The following is a 15,886-nucleotide window of genomic DNA, read 5'->3' as shown; positions in this document are numbered from 1 at the left end:
TCGAGACCAGCCTGAGCAAGAGTGAGACCCCGGTCTCTAAAAATAGCCAGGCGTTGTGGTGGGTGCCTATAGTCCCAGCTACTCGGGAGGCTGAGGCAAGAAATTTGCTTAAGCCCCAGAGTCTGAGGTTGCTATCAGCTATGACACCATGGCACTCCACTGGGGGGACAAAGTGAGACTCTGTCTCAAAAAAAAACAAAAAAAGAGGCAGCAATTGTGACTGGAACACCTTGGCTGGTGGACTGTGGTGCAGTTTTGAATGTGCTGGTTCTAGTCTGGGCTTTAACAGTGTTCCCTTGTCCCTTTGCCCCTTGAAGTCTCTACTTCTGCAATAAGAACAGGCTCTTGGTGCCCACTAGTCTGAGAACAATGAAACACATGAAATAAAGCTGAGCCCAACTGTTACGGGCTAAATTATGTCCCTCAAATTCACATGTTGACATTTTAACTCCCAGTACCTCGGAATGTGACTGTCTCTGGAGATAATGCCTATAAAAGAGGTGATTAGGCTCGGCGCCAGTAGCTCAGTGAGTAGGGCGCTGGCCACATACACCAAGGCTGGCGGGTTTGAGCCTGGCCCGGGCCTGCTAAACAACAATGACAACTGCAACAATAACAAAAATAGCTGGCTCAGTGCCTGTGGCTCAAGCAGCTAAGGTGCCAGCCACATACACCTGAGCTGGCCAGTTCAAATACAGCCTGGGCCACCAAACAACAATGACGGCTGCAACCAAAAAATAGCCGGGCGTTGTGGCGGGCACCTGTAGTCCCAGCTACTTGGGAGGCTGAGGCAAAGGATCGCTTGAGCCCAGGAGTTGGAGGTTGCTGTGAGCTGTCATACCATGGCACTCTACCCAGGGCGACAGCTTGAGGCTCTGTCTCAAAAAAAAGAAAAGAAATAGCCACGTTGTGGCAGGTGCCTGTGGTCCCACCTACTTGGGAGGCTGAGGCAAGAGAATCGCTTAAACCCAAGAGTTTGAGGTTGCTGTGAGCTGTGACACCATAGCACTCTACCAAGGGCAACATAGTGAGAATCTGTCTCAAAAAAAAAAAAAAAAAAAAGAGGTGATTAATGGCTAGGTGCCTATGTTCAGTGGTTACGGCGCCTGCTAAAGACACCAGGGCTGGCAGGTTCAAGCCCAGCCCAGGCCTGCCAAACAACAATGACAACTACAATAAATAAATAAATACATACATACATACATAGACTTGGCACCCGTAACACAGTGGTTACAGCGCCAGCCACATACACTGAACCTGGAGGGAACCCAGCCCGGGCCAGCTAAACAACAATGACAACTACAACAAAGTTGAGTGGCTTGAGTGGCACCTGTGGCTCAAAGGAGTAGGGTGCCGGCCCCATATGCTGGAGGTAGCAAGTTCAAAACCAGCCCCGGCCAAAAACTGCAAAAAAAAAATAGCCAGGCTTTGTGGCGGGTGCCTGTAGTCCCAGCTACCTGGGAGGCTGAGACAAGAGAAATGCTTAAGCCCAAGAGTTTGAGGTTGCTGTGAGCTGTGATGCCACATCACTCTACCCAGGGGGACAGCTTGAGGCTGTCTCAAAAAAAAAAAAAAGAAGTGATTAAGTTAAAAGGAAGCCCTCATCTAATTTGACTAGTGTCCTTATAAGAAAAGGAAATTTGGGCACAGTAAGAGACCCCAGGGATGTTTTCATACAGAGGAAAGCATCCATGTGAGGAACCAGAATGAAGGCTTCATCTGCAAGTCACTGAGACAGGCTTTGGGAGAAACCAACCTTGCTGACACCTTCACCTGGGACTTCTAGCCTCTAGTCCTATAAGGAAATTAATTTCAAGCTCGGTGGAAATTAATTTCAGGCTGTAGCACAGTGGTTATGGTGCCAGCCACATACACTGAGGGTGGCGAGTTCAAACCCAGCCCCGGCCAAAAACCACAAAAAAAAAAAATAGCTAGGCATTGTGGCAGGCACCTGTAGTCCCAGCTACTTGGGAGCCTGAGGGAAGAGAATCGCTTAAACCCAAGTGTTGAAGGTTGCTGTGAGCTATGACATCATAGCACTCTACAGGGTGACATAGTGAGACTGTCTCAAAAAAAAAAAAAAATCTAATCTCTCAGGTCAGTGCCCATAGCATAGTGGTTATGGTGCCAGCCACATATACCAAAGTTGGGCCAGCTAAACAACGACAACTGCAACAAAAAATTGCTGGGCGTTGTGGCTGGTGCCTGTAGTCCCAGCTACTTGGGAGGCAAGAGAATCACTTAAGCCCAAGAGTTTGAGGTTACTGTGAGCTGTGATGCCACGGCACCTACTGAGGGTGACACAGTGAGATTCTATCAAAAAAAGAAAAGAAAATTAATTTCTAGATGAGCATGATGCCTCACACCTGTAATCCTAGCACTCTGGGAAGCCGAGGCGGGAGGGTCTTTTGAGCTCAGAAGTTCAGTACTAGCCCTAGGAAGAGAGACCCTTTCTACTAAAAATAGAAAAATTAGATGTTGTACTAGTCAATTTTTCCCCAAACTCAATGCCTTACTCTTTGGGTCTTGCTCTGGCTCAGGCTGGTCTCGAACTCTTGACCTCCAGCAATCCACACATCTTGGCCTCCCAGAGTGCTAGGATTATAGGCATGAGCCACCTGGCCCGGCTTGGATAATTCCTTCTTGGAATTTGCTTCTCAGAGGATCCAAACTGGCACAGCTTCTTATGACACTTAGAATAAAATCCCACAAGACCCTACACATAGTCTGTTCTCCACCCCAGAGGCAGTTCTGTTCCCCAACACACATGTCCCCAGTCTCCTCTCCTGCAGGTCTGCGGTCATTCCACCCGAGCCGTCCCTGTGGTCTCCCTGCAGTTCCACAAACACACAAACCCCACCTCAGCGTCTTTGTACTCGCTGTTCTGTCTTTGGTACAGGGCTTATTCTCTCATCCCACCCAGCCCTCCTCCGCAGTACCACCTCCTCAAAAGGCCTTCACCTAGCACCCCACCAGCCCCCCTTACCCTATCCCTTTACCCTGCTTTGTTTTGTTTGTTGTCCATAGCACATATCACCATGTCACATATGGCTGTTAACACTTACTTATTCATCTTTCTATTTCCCTCCATAGAAGAATGTCTCCTCTATGGGGAGACCGAGGGTTTTGTCTGTCTTATTCGCTGCAGCATCCCCAGGGCCTGAATTATGGATCAGTACCTGGTACACAGTAGCTGCTCAATAAATAGTTAATTGACTCCAAAAAGGCATGTCCTTGCCTTTGCTCGAGCCACTCCCTCCACCCTTCCTCTTCCCACCTGAGGCTCAGCCCTTGCCCCTGCTCTCCAGGAAGCCCTTCCTGACTAGCTGGATCCTGAGCCCCAGAAGGTGAATTGTTCTTGTCTTCCATCTAGGACAATGGCTAATTTTATGTGCCAAGTAAAATCTGAAGTGGAGGTTAAAGGCAGAAAAGAACAGACCAGGTTTATTGGGGGTAAGGAGAGGGGAAAGGGAGGCTCCACCTGAGTAGAGCAGGGAGACAGCCGGGGAGGTGGAGTCACTTCTTCCACTGCTTCTTCTCATAGTCCCACCGGGAGGCCAGACCTTGCACGGGATTGGCCTTCATGTCCAGAATGCGCTGGAGCTGCTGGGCCTTCCACTCATCCGTCAGGGTAATGGGCTTTTCAGGGAACACTGCAGGGAGAGCACAAGGTGGGACAGGGGTGGTTGAGGACCCTCCTAGGGTCTCCAGCCACAGGGTTGGGTGCCCTGCACTGAGGAGCTCCTTCCACCCTGTCCGGCCCCCTTCCAGATGCTCTCCTAAAAGCATCACTGCTGGGACCTCTGGGATCCCAGGTTTGCCCCAGACTCGCTGTATGAACTGGGCCAAGATCTTTCCTCACTCTGAGCTTCAGTCTCCTCCTCTACCAATGGGCAGAGGAGCACTGATTTGAAGACCACCTGGATCCAGTCCCCAGCTCCACCACACCCTTGCTGTGTGACCTTGAACAACCCACTTCACCTCTCTGAGCCTCAGTTTCTCTACCTGTCAAAAGCAGATTCCTGTAGGGATCAAGTATTTGTAAAGCTAGTGGCACAATGTTGGGAGGACATTAAACACCATGAGGTGGGCCAGGTATGGTGGCTCATGCCTGTAATCCTAGCTCTCTGGGCAGCCAAGGCAGGTGGATTGCTTAAGCTCACAAGTTTGAGACCAGCCTGAGCAAGAGTGAGACTCCATTTCTACTAAAAATAGAAAAAACTAGCTGCGTGTTGTGGCAGATCCCTGTAGTCCCAGCTACTTGGGAGGCTGAGGCAAAAGGATTGCTCAAACCCAAGAGTTGGAGGCTGCTGTGAACTACAATAATGTCATGGCACTCTACCCAGGGCAACAGACAGATTGAGACTCTGTCTCAAAAAAAAAAAAAAAAAGAGAGAGAGAATAAACACCATGAGGTTACCTGCTACCCACTTTAATTATAGTTATTGAATTTGCTTCTACTCCCTGGGAAGGGCCCGGGATGAAATAATTTCTTTCACTTCCTAAGCAGGTCAGGGGTAGATGGTAGGTAGGGAACATTCACTTAGAAATTCAGTTGCAGGGGGAATACTTAATCTAAAGGCTGAAGCACTCATGAAGGCACTTTAGGTACTTTACAGTGTGGTCAGGGAGACCTGGGGGCCAGAGCTCCCAGCACCACTCATATCTTACCTCCTGGTCCCCTCACTCCTGGGGCTGATTTGCTGCCTTCATCCCTGCTACTTTCCATCCCAGGCTGTGGTCAGGAAAAGAACAACCTTTATGAACACTTATTTTGAATGCCAAGTCCTGGGCTAGACTAGTCTTTTTCAAAGACTCCCATTTCTCTCTCATACAAGGTAGGAATTCCTGTCACTCTCTACAGAAGAAACAAGGTGAGGCCACAAGACGGAAAGTCAGCCGAAGCAGAGACTGCCATCTCTTTCTCAATATCCTCTCCCCTTCCTCTAAAGTAGTGGTTCTCAAACCTGGGTGGCATCAGAATCACCCTGAAGGCATTAACATGAAAATTGCTGGGCTCGGGCAGCCTGTGGCTCAGTGGGTAGGGCGCCAGCCCCATATACCAAGGGTAGCAGGTTCAAACCCGGCCAAACTGCAACAACAAAAAAATAGCCAGGCATTATGGCGGGTGCCTGTAGTCCCAGCTACACGGGAGGCTGAGGCAAGAGAATCACTTAAGCCCAGGAGTTGGAAGTTGCTGTGAGTTGTGATACCACGGCACTCTACCGAGGACAATAAAGTGAGACTCTGTCTCTAAAAAAAAAGAAAGAAAGAAAATTGCTGGGCTCCACCTCAGAGTGTTTGACCCAGTAGATCCAGAAGGAGCTGAGAATGTGAATTTCTAGTAAGTTCCCAGGTAGTGCTCTTGGCCCAGGGACATTTTGAGAACTTGTAAAGTAAACCAGGTTCTGCTGGGTATTTGACTACCCAGCTAAAGACCACATTTCTCAGCTTGCCTTGTAGCTAGACATGGTCCTGTGATCTTCTCTAGCCCTTAGGATATGAGCAGAAAACACAAGCAACTTCTGGGCCTTAAAGGGGAGTCTTCCCTTCCCCTTTCTCCCTGGCCTAATGTAGGCTTGATGGCAGGAGCTGGAGCAGCTCCTGTGTGTCAGGATGGGAGAACAGCAAGACAGAAGGAGCCTGCACTGTGGAGTCACCATAACTGTCTGATTGCTTCTCTGGCCTTTTATGAGTGAAAGTAATAAACCTGTATTGTGTTCAAACTCTTATATGTTGGGGACTCTAACTGAAAAATACACAGTTAATATACAGCAATCAGTAACTACACCATTCAGGACTATGTACTAAGCACAGACCTACAGCCCTTTCTGATTAAATCTTCACAAGAACCCTCATATGTGGATATAAATTATTTCCATTTTTCAAATAAGGAAACTGAGGTCCAGAGATGTAGACTCCCTACATTCAAACCCAGGCAACCATGCTCTGCCTGTCAGCCTACACCTCTGTGGAGGCTTTTCAAAACTCTGCACGTGAGTACAAGCATGGCTCCCCTGAGAACATGGGCAGTGGCTATGTCCACAAGGGTGTGGGCCAAGCCTACAAGTCAGGTGAGGGGTTGCCACTCACTGTAAACCCTCTGCCACCAAATCAGCAGAGCTGCAAATCCAAGGAAGAAGAAGACACAGCCCATCACGGTTTTCCACTCGTTGGAGCGACGGTTCATCTCTGCAAAGGTCTCATGGAACTGGAGCCGGTACACTGCAGGCAGTCAGGGGTGGGGAATGGACCTCAGTGCATCCACTCCAAGGACCTTGGGCCAACTCTTGGCTACAAGGTTCCCTGGCCTCCTATTCCTTGCACCAGATGCTGTTTAGCAAATTCTTATTGAGCATGTTCTATATACAAAGCATGGCCAAGAACTAGTGACATGGCAGTGAATGAGCCAGATGAAAATTCTTGCCCTTGTGGGAGAGATGATGGCAAATGCTTCACCCAGTTAGGGTGGCCAGAGAAGGTCTCCCAGAGGAGGTGACATTAGAACTGAGACTTGAAAAATCTAAAGGGGAAAGTCAGGGAAAAATAGAAGCCAGTGCAAAGGCCCTGAGGCAGGAAGGAGTAGGGAAGGGGTGACATGAAGGCCAGTGTGGCTGCAATGGAAGGAGTAAAAAACACACAGTGTAGAGCACAGGCACAGTGGCTGTCACCTATGATGCAAACACTCTAGGAGGCCAAGGCAAGTGATCGCCTAAGCTCAGGAATTAGAGACCAGCCTGAGCAAGAGTGAGACCCCATCTCTATAAAAATAGAAAAACTAGGGCGGCACCTGTGGCTCAGTGAGTAGGGTGCTGGGCTCATATACCGAGGGTGGCGGGTTCAAACCCAGCCCTGGCCAAACTGCAAAAAAATAAAAAATAAATAGACAAACTAGCCAGGTATTGTGGCAGGTGCCTGTAGTTCCAACTGCTAGGAGACTGAGGCAAGAGCGTTGCTCAAGTCCAAGAGCTTAAGGTTGCTCAAGCTCAAGGTGAGGTATGATACTATGGCACTCTACACAGGGCAATAGAGCAAGACTCTGTCTCAAAACAAAACAAGAGTGAGGCAAATGAAGTGTCAGCAGGAGTCAGATCACACAGGTCTTTGGCAGCCTCAGTGAGGAGTCCGGAACTGGGGGAAGTGGATTTTACACAAAGAAGTGACAATATTTTTATTTATTATTTACTGCTTATCTTTCCTTTGGACTGTAAGCTTCGGTTCCTTGTTACATTGTTCATATTACATACATTCAAAGTTATGTTCCCAGCTACTAGAACAGTGATTGGCTCAAAGGAGGCCCTTAATCATTATTTCTAGAATGAATAAGTGATCACGGCTGGGTACCCATTGCTCAGTGGTTAAGGCGCTGGCCACATGCTCCAGGGCTGGTGGGCTTGAACCTGGCCCAGGCCTGCTAAACAACAACAAAAGAATGAATAAGTGAATAAAAATCCTGCTGGAGATTCCCAGAGAAATCAGACAGGGTCACACCCTCCAAAGAGATCAGACTTCATGGCAAGAGGCATGCCAGGGTGAGGGGGTCTGCTCTTAGAAAGACACAGAAGTGGGGAAGTGCAAGGAAGGAATGGAAATGAAGCTGATATTTGGGGGTGTTTTCTTAGTGAACCGAAGGTGACATAATAAGAAATATATAGTATATTGGCTTTGCGCCTGTAGCTCAGCAGCTAGGGCACCAGCCACATACACCAGAGCTGGCAGGTTCAAACCCAGCCCAGCCCTGCCAAACAACAATGACAACTACAACCAAAAAATAGTCAGGCGTTGTGGTGGGCGCCTATAGTCCCAGCTACTTGGGAGGCTGAGGCAAGAGAATCGCTTAAGCCCAAGAGTTTGAGGTTGCTGTGAGCTGTGACACCACAGCACTCTACCAAGGTTGACAAAGTGAGACTCTGTCTCAAAAAACAAAAGAAAGGGCAGCACCTGTGGCTCAAAGGAGTAGGGCACCGGTCCCATATCCTGGAGGTGGTGGGTTCAAACCCGGCCCCAGCCAAAAACTGCAAAAAAAACCTCTGCCCCCAGTTCCTGGTACAAGAGCTTCCGAAACCCTTGAAATTCCGGGAGTTGATAGGGGTAACAGGAGCATCTTTCTTTCTTTTTCTTCTTCTTTTTTTTTTTGGAGACAGAGTCTCACTATGTCTGCCCTTGGTACAGTGCCATAGCGTCACAGCTCATAGCAAGCTCATAGCAACCCCAAACTCTTGGGCTTCAGTGATTCTCTTGCCTCAGCCTCCTAAGTAGCTGGGACTATAGGCGCCCACCACAGTGCCCGGCTATTTTTAGAGATGTGGTCTTGCTCTTGTTCAGGCTGGTCTCAAATTGTGAGCCTCGGCAGTTCATCTGCCTTGGCCTCCCAGAGCTCTAGGATTACAGGTATGAGCCACCGCTCCTGGCCCCTTTTTGTTTGTTATTTGTTTTTTCTTTGAGACAGGGTCTCACTCTGTTGCCCAAGCTGGAGTGCAGTGGCATCTTCATAGCTTCCTGTAACTTCAAACTTCTGGCTCAAGTGATACTCCTGGCTCATTACAGTAGCTAAGACTTCAGGTGTGCACCACTATGCCCACCTAATTTTTTTTTTTTTTTTTTTGAGACAGAGTCTCACTTTGTTGCCCTCGGCAGAATGCCATGGAGTCACAACTCACAACAACCTCAAACTCTTGGGCTGAAGTGATTCTCTTGTCTCAGCCTCCCGAGTAGCTGGGACTACAGGCGCCCGCCACAATGCCTAGGTATTTTTCTGAGATGGAGTCTCACTCTTGCTCAGGCCCGTCTTGAACCTGTGAGCTCAGGCAATCCACTCACCTTGGCCTCCCAAGTGCTGCAATTACAGGCATGAGTCACTGAACCTGGCCTGCCCACCTAATTTTTTTTTTTTTTTCAAACTGCAACAACAACAAAAAAATAGCCGGGTATTGTGGCTGGCTCCTGTCAGGAGGCTGAGGCAAGAGAATCACCTAAGCCCAGGAGTTGGAGGTTGCTGTGAGCTGTGACACCACAGCACTGTACCAAGGGTGATAAAGTGAGACTCTGTCTCTAAAAAATAAAAAAAAAAAAAATACACTGTGCAGGTCCATAGAGATCCTGGAGCTGTGTCCTGGGGGGACATTCCCTGCCATGCCCCTTCATCCTTCCCTTCAAGACCAGGCCCCACTCCATGTGCTCCAGGAAGCCTGTGTGCATGGCCTCATCTGTCAGCAATTCCCCTGCTCAAGGGAGGATCATCAGTCTTTCCACCAGTTAGAGCTCCTCAGGCCCACCTGAGAATGACCTACCAAATCCCATGTGCTCTGGAATTTGACAGCCCTAGGCATGAGCCCTGGCTCCACCTCTGCTGGGTTCTGAGCCCTTGGGCCAGTCATTTCAGTTAAGTCTCTGTTTCCTCATCTGTGAAATGGGGCAATGATGATCAATAACTAGGGCTGAAGTGAGATGAAGTGGGTCCTGCAGGTAACGTGGTTTGCATGGTTCCTGGCACCCGGTGAGCTCTGAACAGATGTGGCTGCTGTTATTATTAATACTCCAACATGCCGAATGCGGTGGCTCACGCCTGTAGTCCCAGCAGTGTGGGAGGCTGAGGCAGGAGGATTGCTTGAGCTCAGGAGTTAGAGGCTATCTGAGTGAGAGTGAGACACAACTCATGAAAAAAGTTGAAAAACCCAGCCAGGCACTACAGGGAGCACCTGTAATCCCAGCAGCTTCCAGAGGCTGGGACAACAGGACACCCATAGCCTGACGCCACTGTACCCTGCTCAGGGCATAGGGTAGAACTTTGTCTCAACATCAACAACAACAACAATACTCTAACATTGCCTCACCTACTTGGCTACTGCCCTGGTCTAGGCCTCCTCACCAGTCCTCCTGCCTCTGGTCCCTGTCATGCACGCAGTGAACAGAGAGGACTCCCTCTCAAACCACAAACTGAGACAGTTGGGCTAGAGTCCCACAAACTGAAACAGTTGTCAAGTGGTGGGCAGGCTGGGCCTGGCACAACTGCCCCGTGGTGACACTTTAGCTCTTGGACCAAGAGTATCATCAAGTGAAAGAGCAAAGTGCAGAAGGAAGGGTGAGCTGAAAGGGAAGGTGAGGAACGGTTTCTGCTTGCTCAGATCTGGCAGATTCTGTCTGGAGAACCAGACAAGAACCTGATCACAAGGGGACTTTTTTTTTTTTTAGACAGAGTCTTACTTTGTCACCCTCAATAGAGTGCTGTGCTGTCATAGCTCATAGCAACAGCCAACTCTTGAGCTCAAGCAATTCTCTTGCCTCAGCCTCCCAAGTAGCTGGGACTATAGGTGCCTACCACAATACCCAGCTATTTTTTAGAGACGAGGTCTCACTCTGACTCAGGCTAGTCTCAAACCTGTGAGCTCAAGCAATCCGCCTGCCTTGGCCTCCCAAGTGCTAGGATTACGAGTGTTTTCTTTTTGTTTTTTGATAGTTTCTTTTTGTAGAGACACAGTCTCACTTTATGGCCCTCGGTAGAGTGCCGTGGCCTCACACAGCTCACAGCAACCTCCAAATCCTGGGCTTAAGCGATTCTCTTGCCTCAGCCTCCCAAGTAGCTGGGACTACAGGCACCCGCCACAACGCCCGGCTATTTTTTTGGGTTGCAGTTTTGGCCGGGGCCATGCTTGAACCCGCCAACCTCAGTATATGGGGCCGGCGCCTTACCGACTGAGCCACAGGCACCGCCCCCTTTTTTATAGTTTTTAAAATGTTGCCATCTGTGTGTAATCCTTTCTCAGTTTATTAAATAAATATGAAAATAAGTAACTAAAGGAAAAGCAAAGCTGGCAGCAGAATTCCTTGGGGAGAGGAACTGTCTCAGATTTTAGCAACACAGGCAGGTGGGTGGTTTGGGTTGAGATGCTGTATCAACCATAGGAAGTAGTTTGAATTTCCACTGAGGGTGGAGCTGGGTGTGATGGGGCTCAGGGAGCAAAGAGAAAGGAAGTTCTGAAGGGAAGGGAGAGTGGGGAAGCCGAGTCAGCAGTGCGAGGTCAAGGGTCCAGGACTGCCATGCCTAGTGGTTAAAGGCATGAGACCCAGGGCCATACTGTAACTCACCAAGAGCATGTGGTGCAGCAGCCAAGGGTGAAAACCCTGGAACCAGTCCTGCCTCCACCACTCTCTAGCTGTGCAACCATCACAAGTGACTGTACTTTCCAGTTTCCTCAACAGTGAGCTAGTGAGAGTACTCACCTCCACAGCGGTGCCTGCTGCCTGGTAAGTGTGCAGTAAATATTAGGGTTTGTGCTTGTTTTGTGCATGTAACATTTGGAGAAATAAGGAAAAGAGAATGTCCATTTCTGAAATGGATGAAGGGACAGAAGCTAAGGGGTGTGTGTGTGACAAAGAGACAGAAAGGAAAAGAGCTGGCTCGGCACCTGTGGCTCAAGCTGCTAAGGCGCCAGTCACATACACCTGAGCTGGTGGGTTCGAATCCAGCCTGGGCCCACCAAACAATGATGGCTGCAACCAAAAAAAATAGCTGGGTGTTGTGACAGGCACCTGTAGTCCCAGCTACTTGGGAGGCTGAGGCAGGACACCCGCTTGAGCCCAGGAGTTGGAGGTTGCTGTGAGCTGTGATGCCACATCACTCTACCTAGGGCAACAGCGAAGGGAAGGGAGGGGAAGGGAAGGGAAGGGGAGGGGAGGGGAGGGGAGAAGAGAGGAGGGGGAGGGGAGGGAAGGGAAGGGAGAAAGAGAGCTGAAGGAGAGAGGGCTGGAAATGTGGGTTCACAGGGCAAGGACAGAGCCCAGCTTACTCACAGCCATATTCCCAGGGCCTGGCATTGTAGTAGGTACTTAATGTGACATTGAATGAATGAAAGAAGGTGAGAAGCATGAGCCTTTCCTGTTAGGAGTCCTCTGAAATACTAGAGATCTGGTTGGGTTCCCATGATTTTGGAATGAGAATGAATCTCCGAATATCAAAGGAACAACCTGGTGGTTGTGCCAGGGGGCTATGCATCCCTCCACTCCCAGGGTCAGACCACTCTTCCCTACCTGGCACACCTGCCTCTCACTGTCCCACCCCCACATCATTCAGTGATACCAGGAACTGCCACACTTTCCTGCTCTGACGCCCTTCCCCATGCTCTTCCCACTACCTGGCAGCACCCTCCCCTCCACCCTTCAAGGACAGTTGGAACATGCCCTCCTCTGGGAGATGATTCTTCTCACAACCCCTTGAACATGCCTTAGTCTTGCCACATGTCCTGTATTACAATTGCTGGGGTCTGTGTCAGTTTCAACACTGGACCGGAGAAGCACCATGAGGGCAGGAACCACCCTGCTGATTCACCTCGTGTCAGGCTGGGTGCAAATAGATGGGTGAATAAAATGATGAACACATGAATGAACTTCACACCTCAGGTGTGCATTCTGGGGGTGGGGAGTCTGGCAGTCTTTCAGGCCTCTCCATGCCCTCTGCTCCCTGACAGGCCCTCTCACCCAAAGTCACCGCCCCCAGCCCACTCTTCCCAGCCATCCCCATCCTTACAGGCCACCTTCTCAGCGTCGCTCAGCTGAGTCCAGCTGCCCTTCTCTTTCTCCTTCAGCGCCCGCTGCTCAGCATTGAGCTCCGTGCAGAAGGGCTCGTCCGGCATGGGGTAGGAGCGCTGGGCGTAGTAGTTGGTGTAGGGGGGCATCTTCCGCTCATTGGGGGCTGCAGGCACAAGGGAGGGACCTGAATGCAGGCTGCTCTGGGACATCCTAACACTAACCCTAACATCAACAGGCAGGGCTGTGTTTACTGAGTGCTTGCTTACTTGTGCGAGGGGCATTCTAAAGCCTTCAGGTGAGCTGACTCATTTACACCAACACATCATCTGACCCAGGTGACATTGTTATCTCCATTTTACAGATAAAGAAACTGAGTGGCTAAATCACCTGGTGGAATTCACAAAGCAAGAGGCAGCAGGGCCAGGGCCACACTTCAGCCCCTCTTGCTTCAAATCCCATGTTCTCTGTAAGACCTGAGATGAGGAGGTCAAATCAGGCAGGGGCAATGTGGGAAACTGCCATCATGTTCCTGCCTAAAAACAGTAAAGCACTCTGCCTTTAGTGAGTGGCCAAGGGCACAGCTTTGGAGTCAGATGGGTTTGAACCCTAGCTCCACCTCAACTCAGTTCTAACAAGCCCCTTTATCTTCCTGTACCTCCATATCCTTGTGTGGGAGGTGGGAGTAGTAAGAGAACTCACCTTACACTCTTCAAAATAATACACTGAAAAGGCTTTGTGCAATGCTTGGCTCACAGAAAATGCTCAGTAAATTCATACTGATTATTAGACGTCAGTCAGTTTTACTACTGGCTTCCCTTCCTGGAAGCTTTTCCTGATGGTTAAGCCCCCAAGGGCTCCTGTGGGTATCCAAGGTGGGGCACTAAGGTCGGCCTCAGTAAAGGTTCTGCTGTGTACTGACACCATGCTGCTGAAATGTCCCTGGGCAGGGAGACCTAGCTCTTCTAACATCTAGATCTCTGGGACTTAATCTATTTCATCTGAAAAATGGAGATAACAGCCCGGCATCTACCTTTCCTGCTTATTGTTAAGTCAAAATGTGTTAATCTGTTATCAATTTCTTTTTTAATTGTTTTTTTCTTTTTTTTTCTTTCTTTTCTTTTTTTTTCCTTTTTGTTTTTTTGGCCGGGGCTGGGTTTGAACCCGCCACCTCCAGCATATGGAACCGGCGCCCTACCCCTTGAGCCACAGGCGCCGCCCTTTTCTTTTCTTTCTTTCTTTTTTTTTTTTTATTTGCTTTCAATTTCAGCTAGCTTTCACTCTTCTTAGTTTGAAGATTTTTGCCTCAACGCCCGGCCTATTTTTTTTTTTTTTTTCGGTAGAGACGGGGTTTCACTCTGGCTCACTCCTGCTCATACTGTTCTTGAACCTCAGAGCTCAGGCAATCCACCCACCTCGGCCTCCCACAACCCTGGGACTACAGACGTGAGCCACCACGCCTGGCCCTGTTATCAAATTTTTATCACAGCTTGGGGTACACAGTAAGGGTTCGATACATTTTATCTTTAAATGTCAGGAAGGCCTTTCTGTTATCTGGCTGAAGACTCTCCTGCTTTAGGTCTCTTTTTTCTGACTAGCACTGATACTAAGGTCTGGAAAGAAGGATTCAGGGTCCAAGGTTCGGTCAGCATCCTTCACCTCAGGATACAAAGGCATAGCCTAGGGGCCTAAGGTTTGGGGGGTTCAGGCTCTAAGAAAGGTTGGAATGGAGGGGGCTGCTGTCTGCTCACCCTCTGGGCTTCATTTCCTGGAGGAACTTGGCCCAGGACCAAGGAGTGGAGTTGTGGGAGGTGGTGTGGGAGTGAGCCCAGGGAGTGCAGCAGCCTATTGGCAGGACCCTTGCCCCTAGTCCCAGAGTTCTTTTGGGAGGGATGGGTCCAAGTCTTACCAGAACCTCCTAAGCTGTGTATCCCTCGAGTTCCAAGTCCTCCTCTCCTCAGGGCCAAGTTCCAGGCAGCTCTGGAGAGCATCTGGGGAGAGATAGTATAGATGACCTCTGTTCCCACATGGCCTTCTGTCCCCTCAGTGCCCAACCTGAGAATCCCTCTTTCACTGGCATGGTGGCAGTGGGGAGCTCAGGGCTTCAAGGTCACCCTCATGCCCTTGACCCCTCTAACTTTGTCTGATATCCCCATGGAGGTAGATAGGGGTCCTGGACATTTGGAACCCCCTCTTGGGACGGCAGTTCACCATCTGAGAAGCAGGAGGAGGCCTAACCCTTATGGTAGAGTTCCCCAGTTTGAGGCTCAGGGTTCTGGTGCCAGCCACAGGTCAGCCTGGCCAGGTTGGGGAACCCCTTCAGTGGTTTGTGCCCCTGCAGAAACTGGGTGGGAGTCCAGGTTGGGAGGTAGCAGATCCCAAAGCTTCTTCCCTGCAGGGCCATCTGCAGAGGTCTCTGCACAGACAGACCGCCTGGCCCCCACCCCTTCCCCCTTAATTGGCTGCCTACGTGCACCAGAGCCTGCAGGGCTGGGCTGGTGGGGGAAGGGAACGGGCTGAGCCCAACCTCACACCCCCCAGGGAAGGCTCAGGGTTTGGAATCCATGGGAGGTGGGGAGGGGCTTTAGAGGACAGCGACTTAACTGGGTCTTTAGGAAGGAGAGGATGACACATCTGCAGAGAGAAGCAGGCACCCCCCTTCTGGAGAGAAAAAAGGGCCCTGCATCTAGGGACAGAGAAGGGCACCCCATAACTACCAGGAGGGAGGAGGCACAATATATATGATAAGTGGCAGTCCCACGTCTGGGAAAGAGGGGTTCCGCATCAGGGATAAGTGTGAGGGAGAGGCCGCATGATCAGGAGAGGGAGTGGATAATTTATTTAGAGGGAAAGGGAAGGCTCCGCATATGCGGACCCTCAACTTTGCCCTGCCAGAAGCGCCCCAACCCTCTACTGAAGGAGCCACAGGGGCCTGACCCTGCCGCAGAGGCGGGAGACCAAGCTGCATCCCACTACTGCCTAGGCTGGGGCACCGGGTTCACCCACCCACCCACTCACCTCGCGGGTGGCAGCGGAAGGAGCGCGACCCAGTCTGCCAAGGGAGTAACTGAGAAGTGGCTGCGGAGGGACCTGAGCGCGGGCGCCCGCCCTTTGGTCCGCCCCGCCGTCTCTCCCAGGGCCTCCCCCGCGTGGGAACATCTTGCTTGGGCCAGACGTGGATCGCCCAGCCCGCATCCCTGGGGGAGCCTCAGCCCACAGCTTTGGGGGAGGGACTGCAGAGCGACTGCCACATTAATTTCCCCACCCACGGGGATCCTGTCAGTGGAGACCCTAAGCTGACAGCGCCCTGTTAGTCCCAGGAGTGGGATCTGCTCTGCCCCTTGCATTTTATTCAGAGCTCTCT

At 50.4% G+C, this 15,886-nt stretch overlaps 1 protein-coding gene across 2 annotated transcripts; it reads right to left on the bottom strand.

Annotated features, from left to right (window-relative positions):
- Positions 1–3,433: 3,433 nt before the first annotated feature.
- On the bottom strand, positions 3,434–15,670 carry LOC128573762 (cytochrome c oxidase subunit 4 isoform 2, mitochondrial). Of its 2 annotated transcripts, XM_053574150.1 has the most exons (6): positions 15,541–15,594; positions 15,127–15,208; positions 14,432–14,513; positions 12,524–12,688; positions 6,094–6,225; positions 3,434–3,653 (listed from the first exon to the last, which is right to left on the bottom strand). In XM_053574150.1, exons 2-6 carry the CDS (start codon positions 15,154–15,156, stop codon positions 3,517–3,519), a joined length of 546 nt encoding a protein of 181 aa, XP_053430125.1. In that variant the 5' UTR covers positions 15,157–15,208; positions 15,541–15,594; the 3' UTR covers positions 3,434–3,516. The 2 variants fall into 2 exon arrangements, with proteins under 2 accessions (XP_053430125.1, XP_053430126.1); XM_053574151.1 differs by lacking the exon at positions 15,127–15,208 and having other exon boundaries at positions 15,541–15,670.
- Between the last annotated feature and the right edge of the window lie 216 nt (positions 15,671–15,886).

This window comes from Nycticebus coucang, chromosome 21 (assembly GCF_027406575.1).
Source record: "Nycticebus coucang isolate mNycCou1 chromosome 21, mNycCou1.pri, whole genome shotgun sequence".
Taxonomy (NCBI): Eukaryota; Metazoa; Chordata; class Mammalia; order Primates; family Lorisidae; genus Nycticebus; species Nycticebus coucang.
This window is presented reverse-complemented; position numbering and strand designations above follow the sequence as displayed.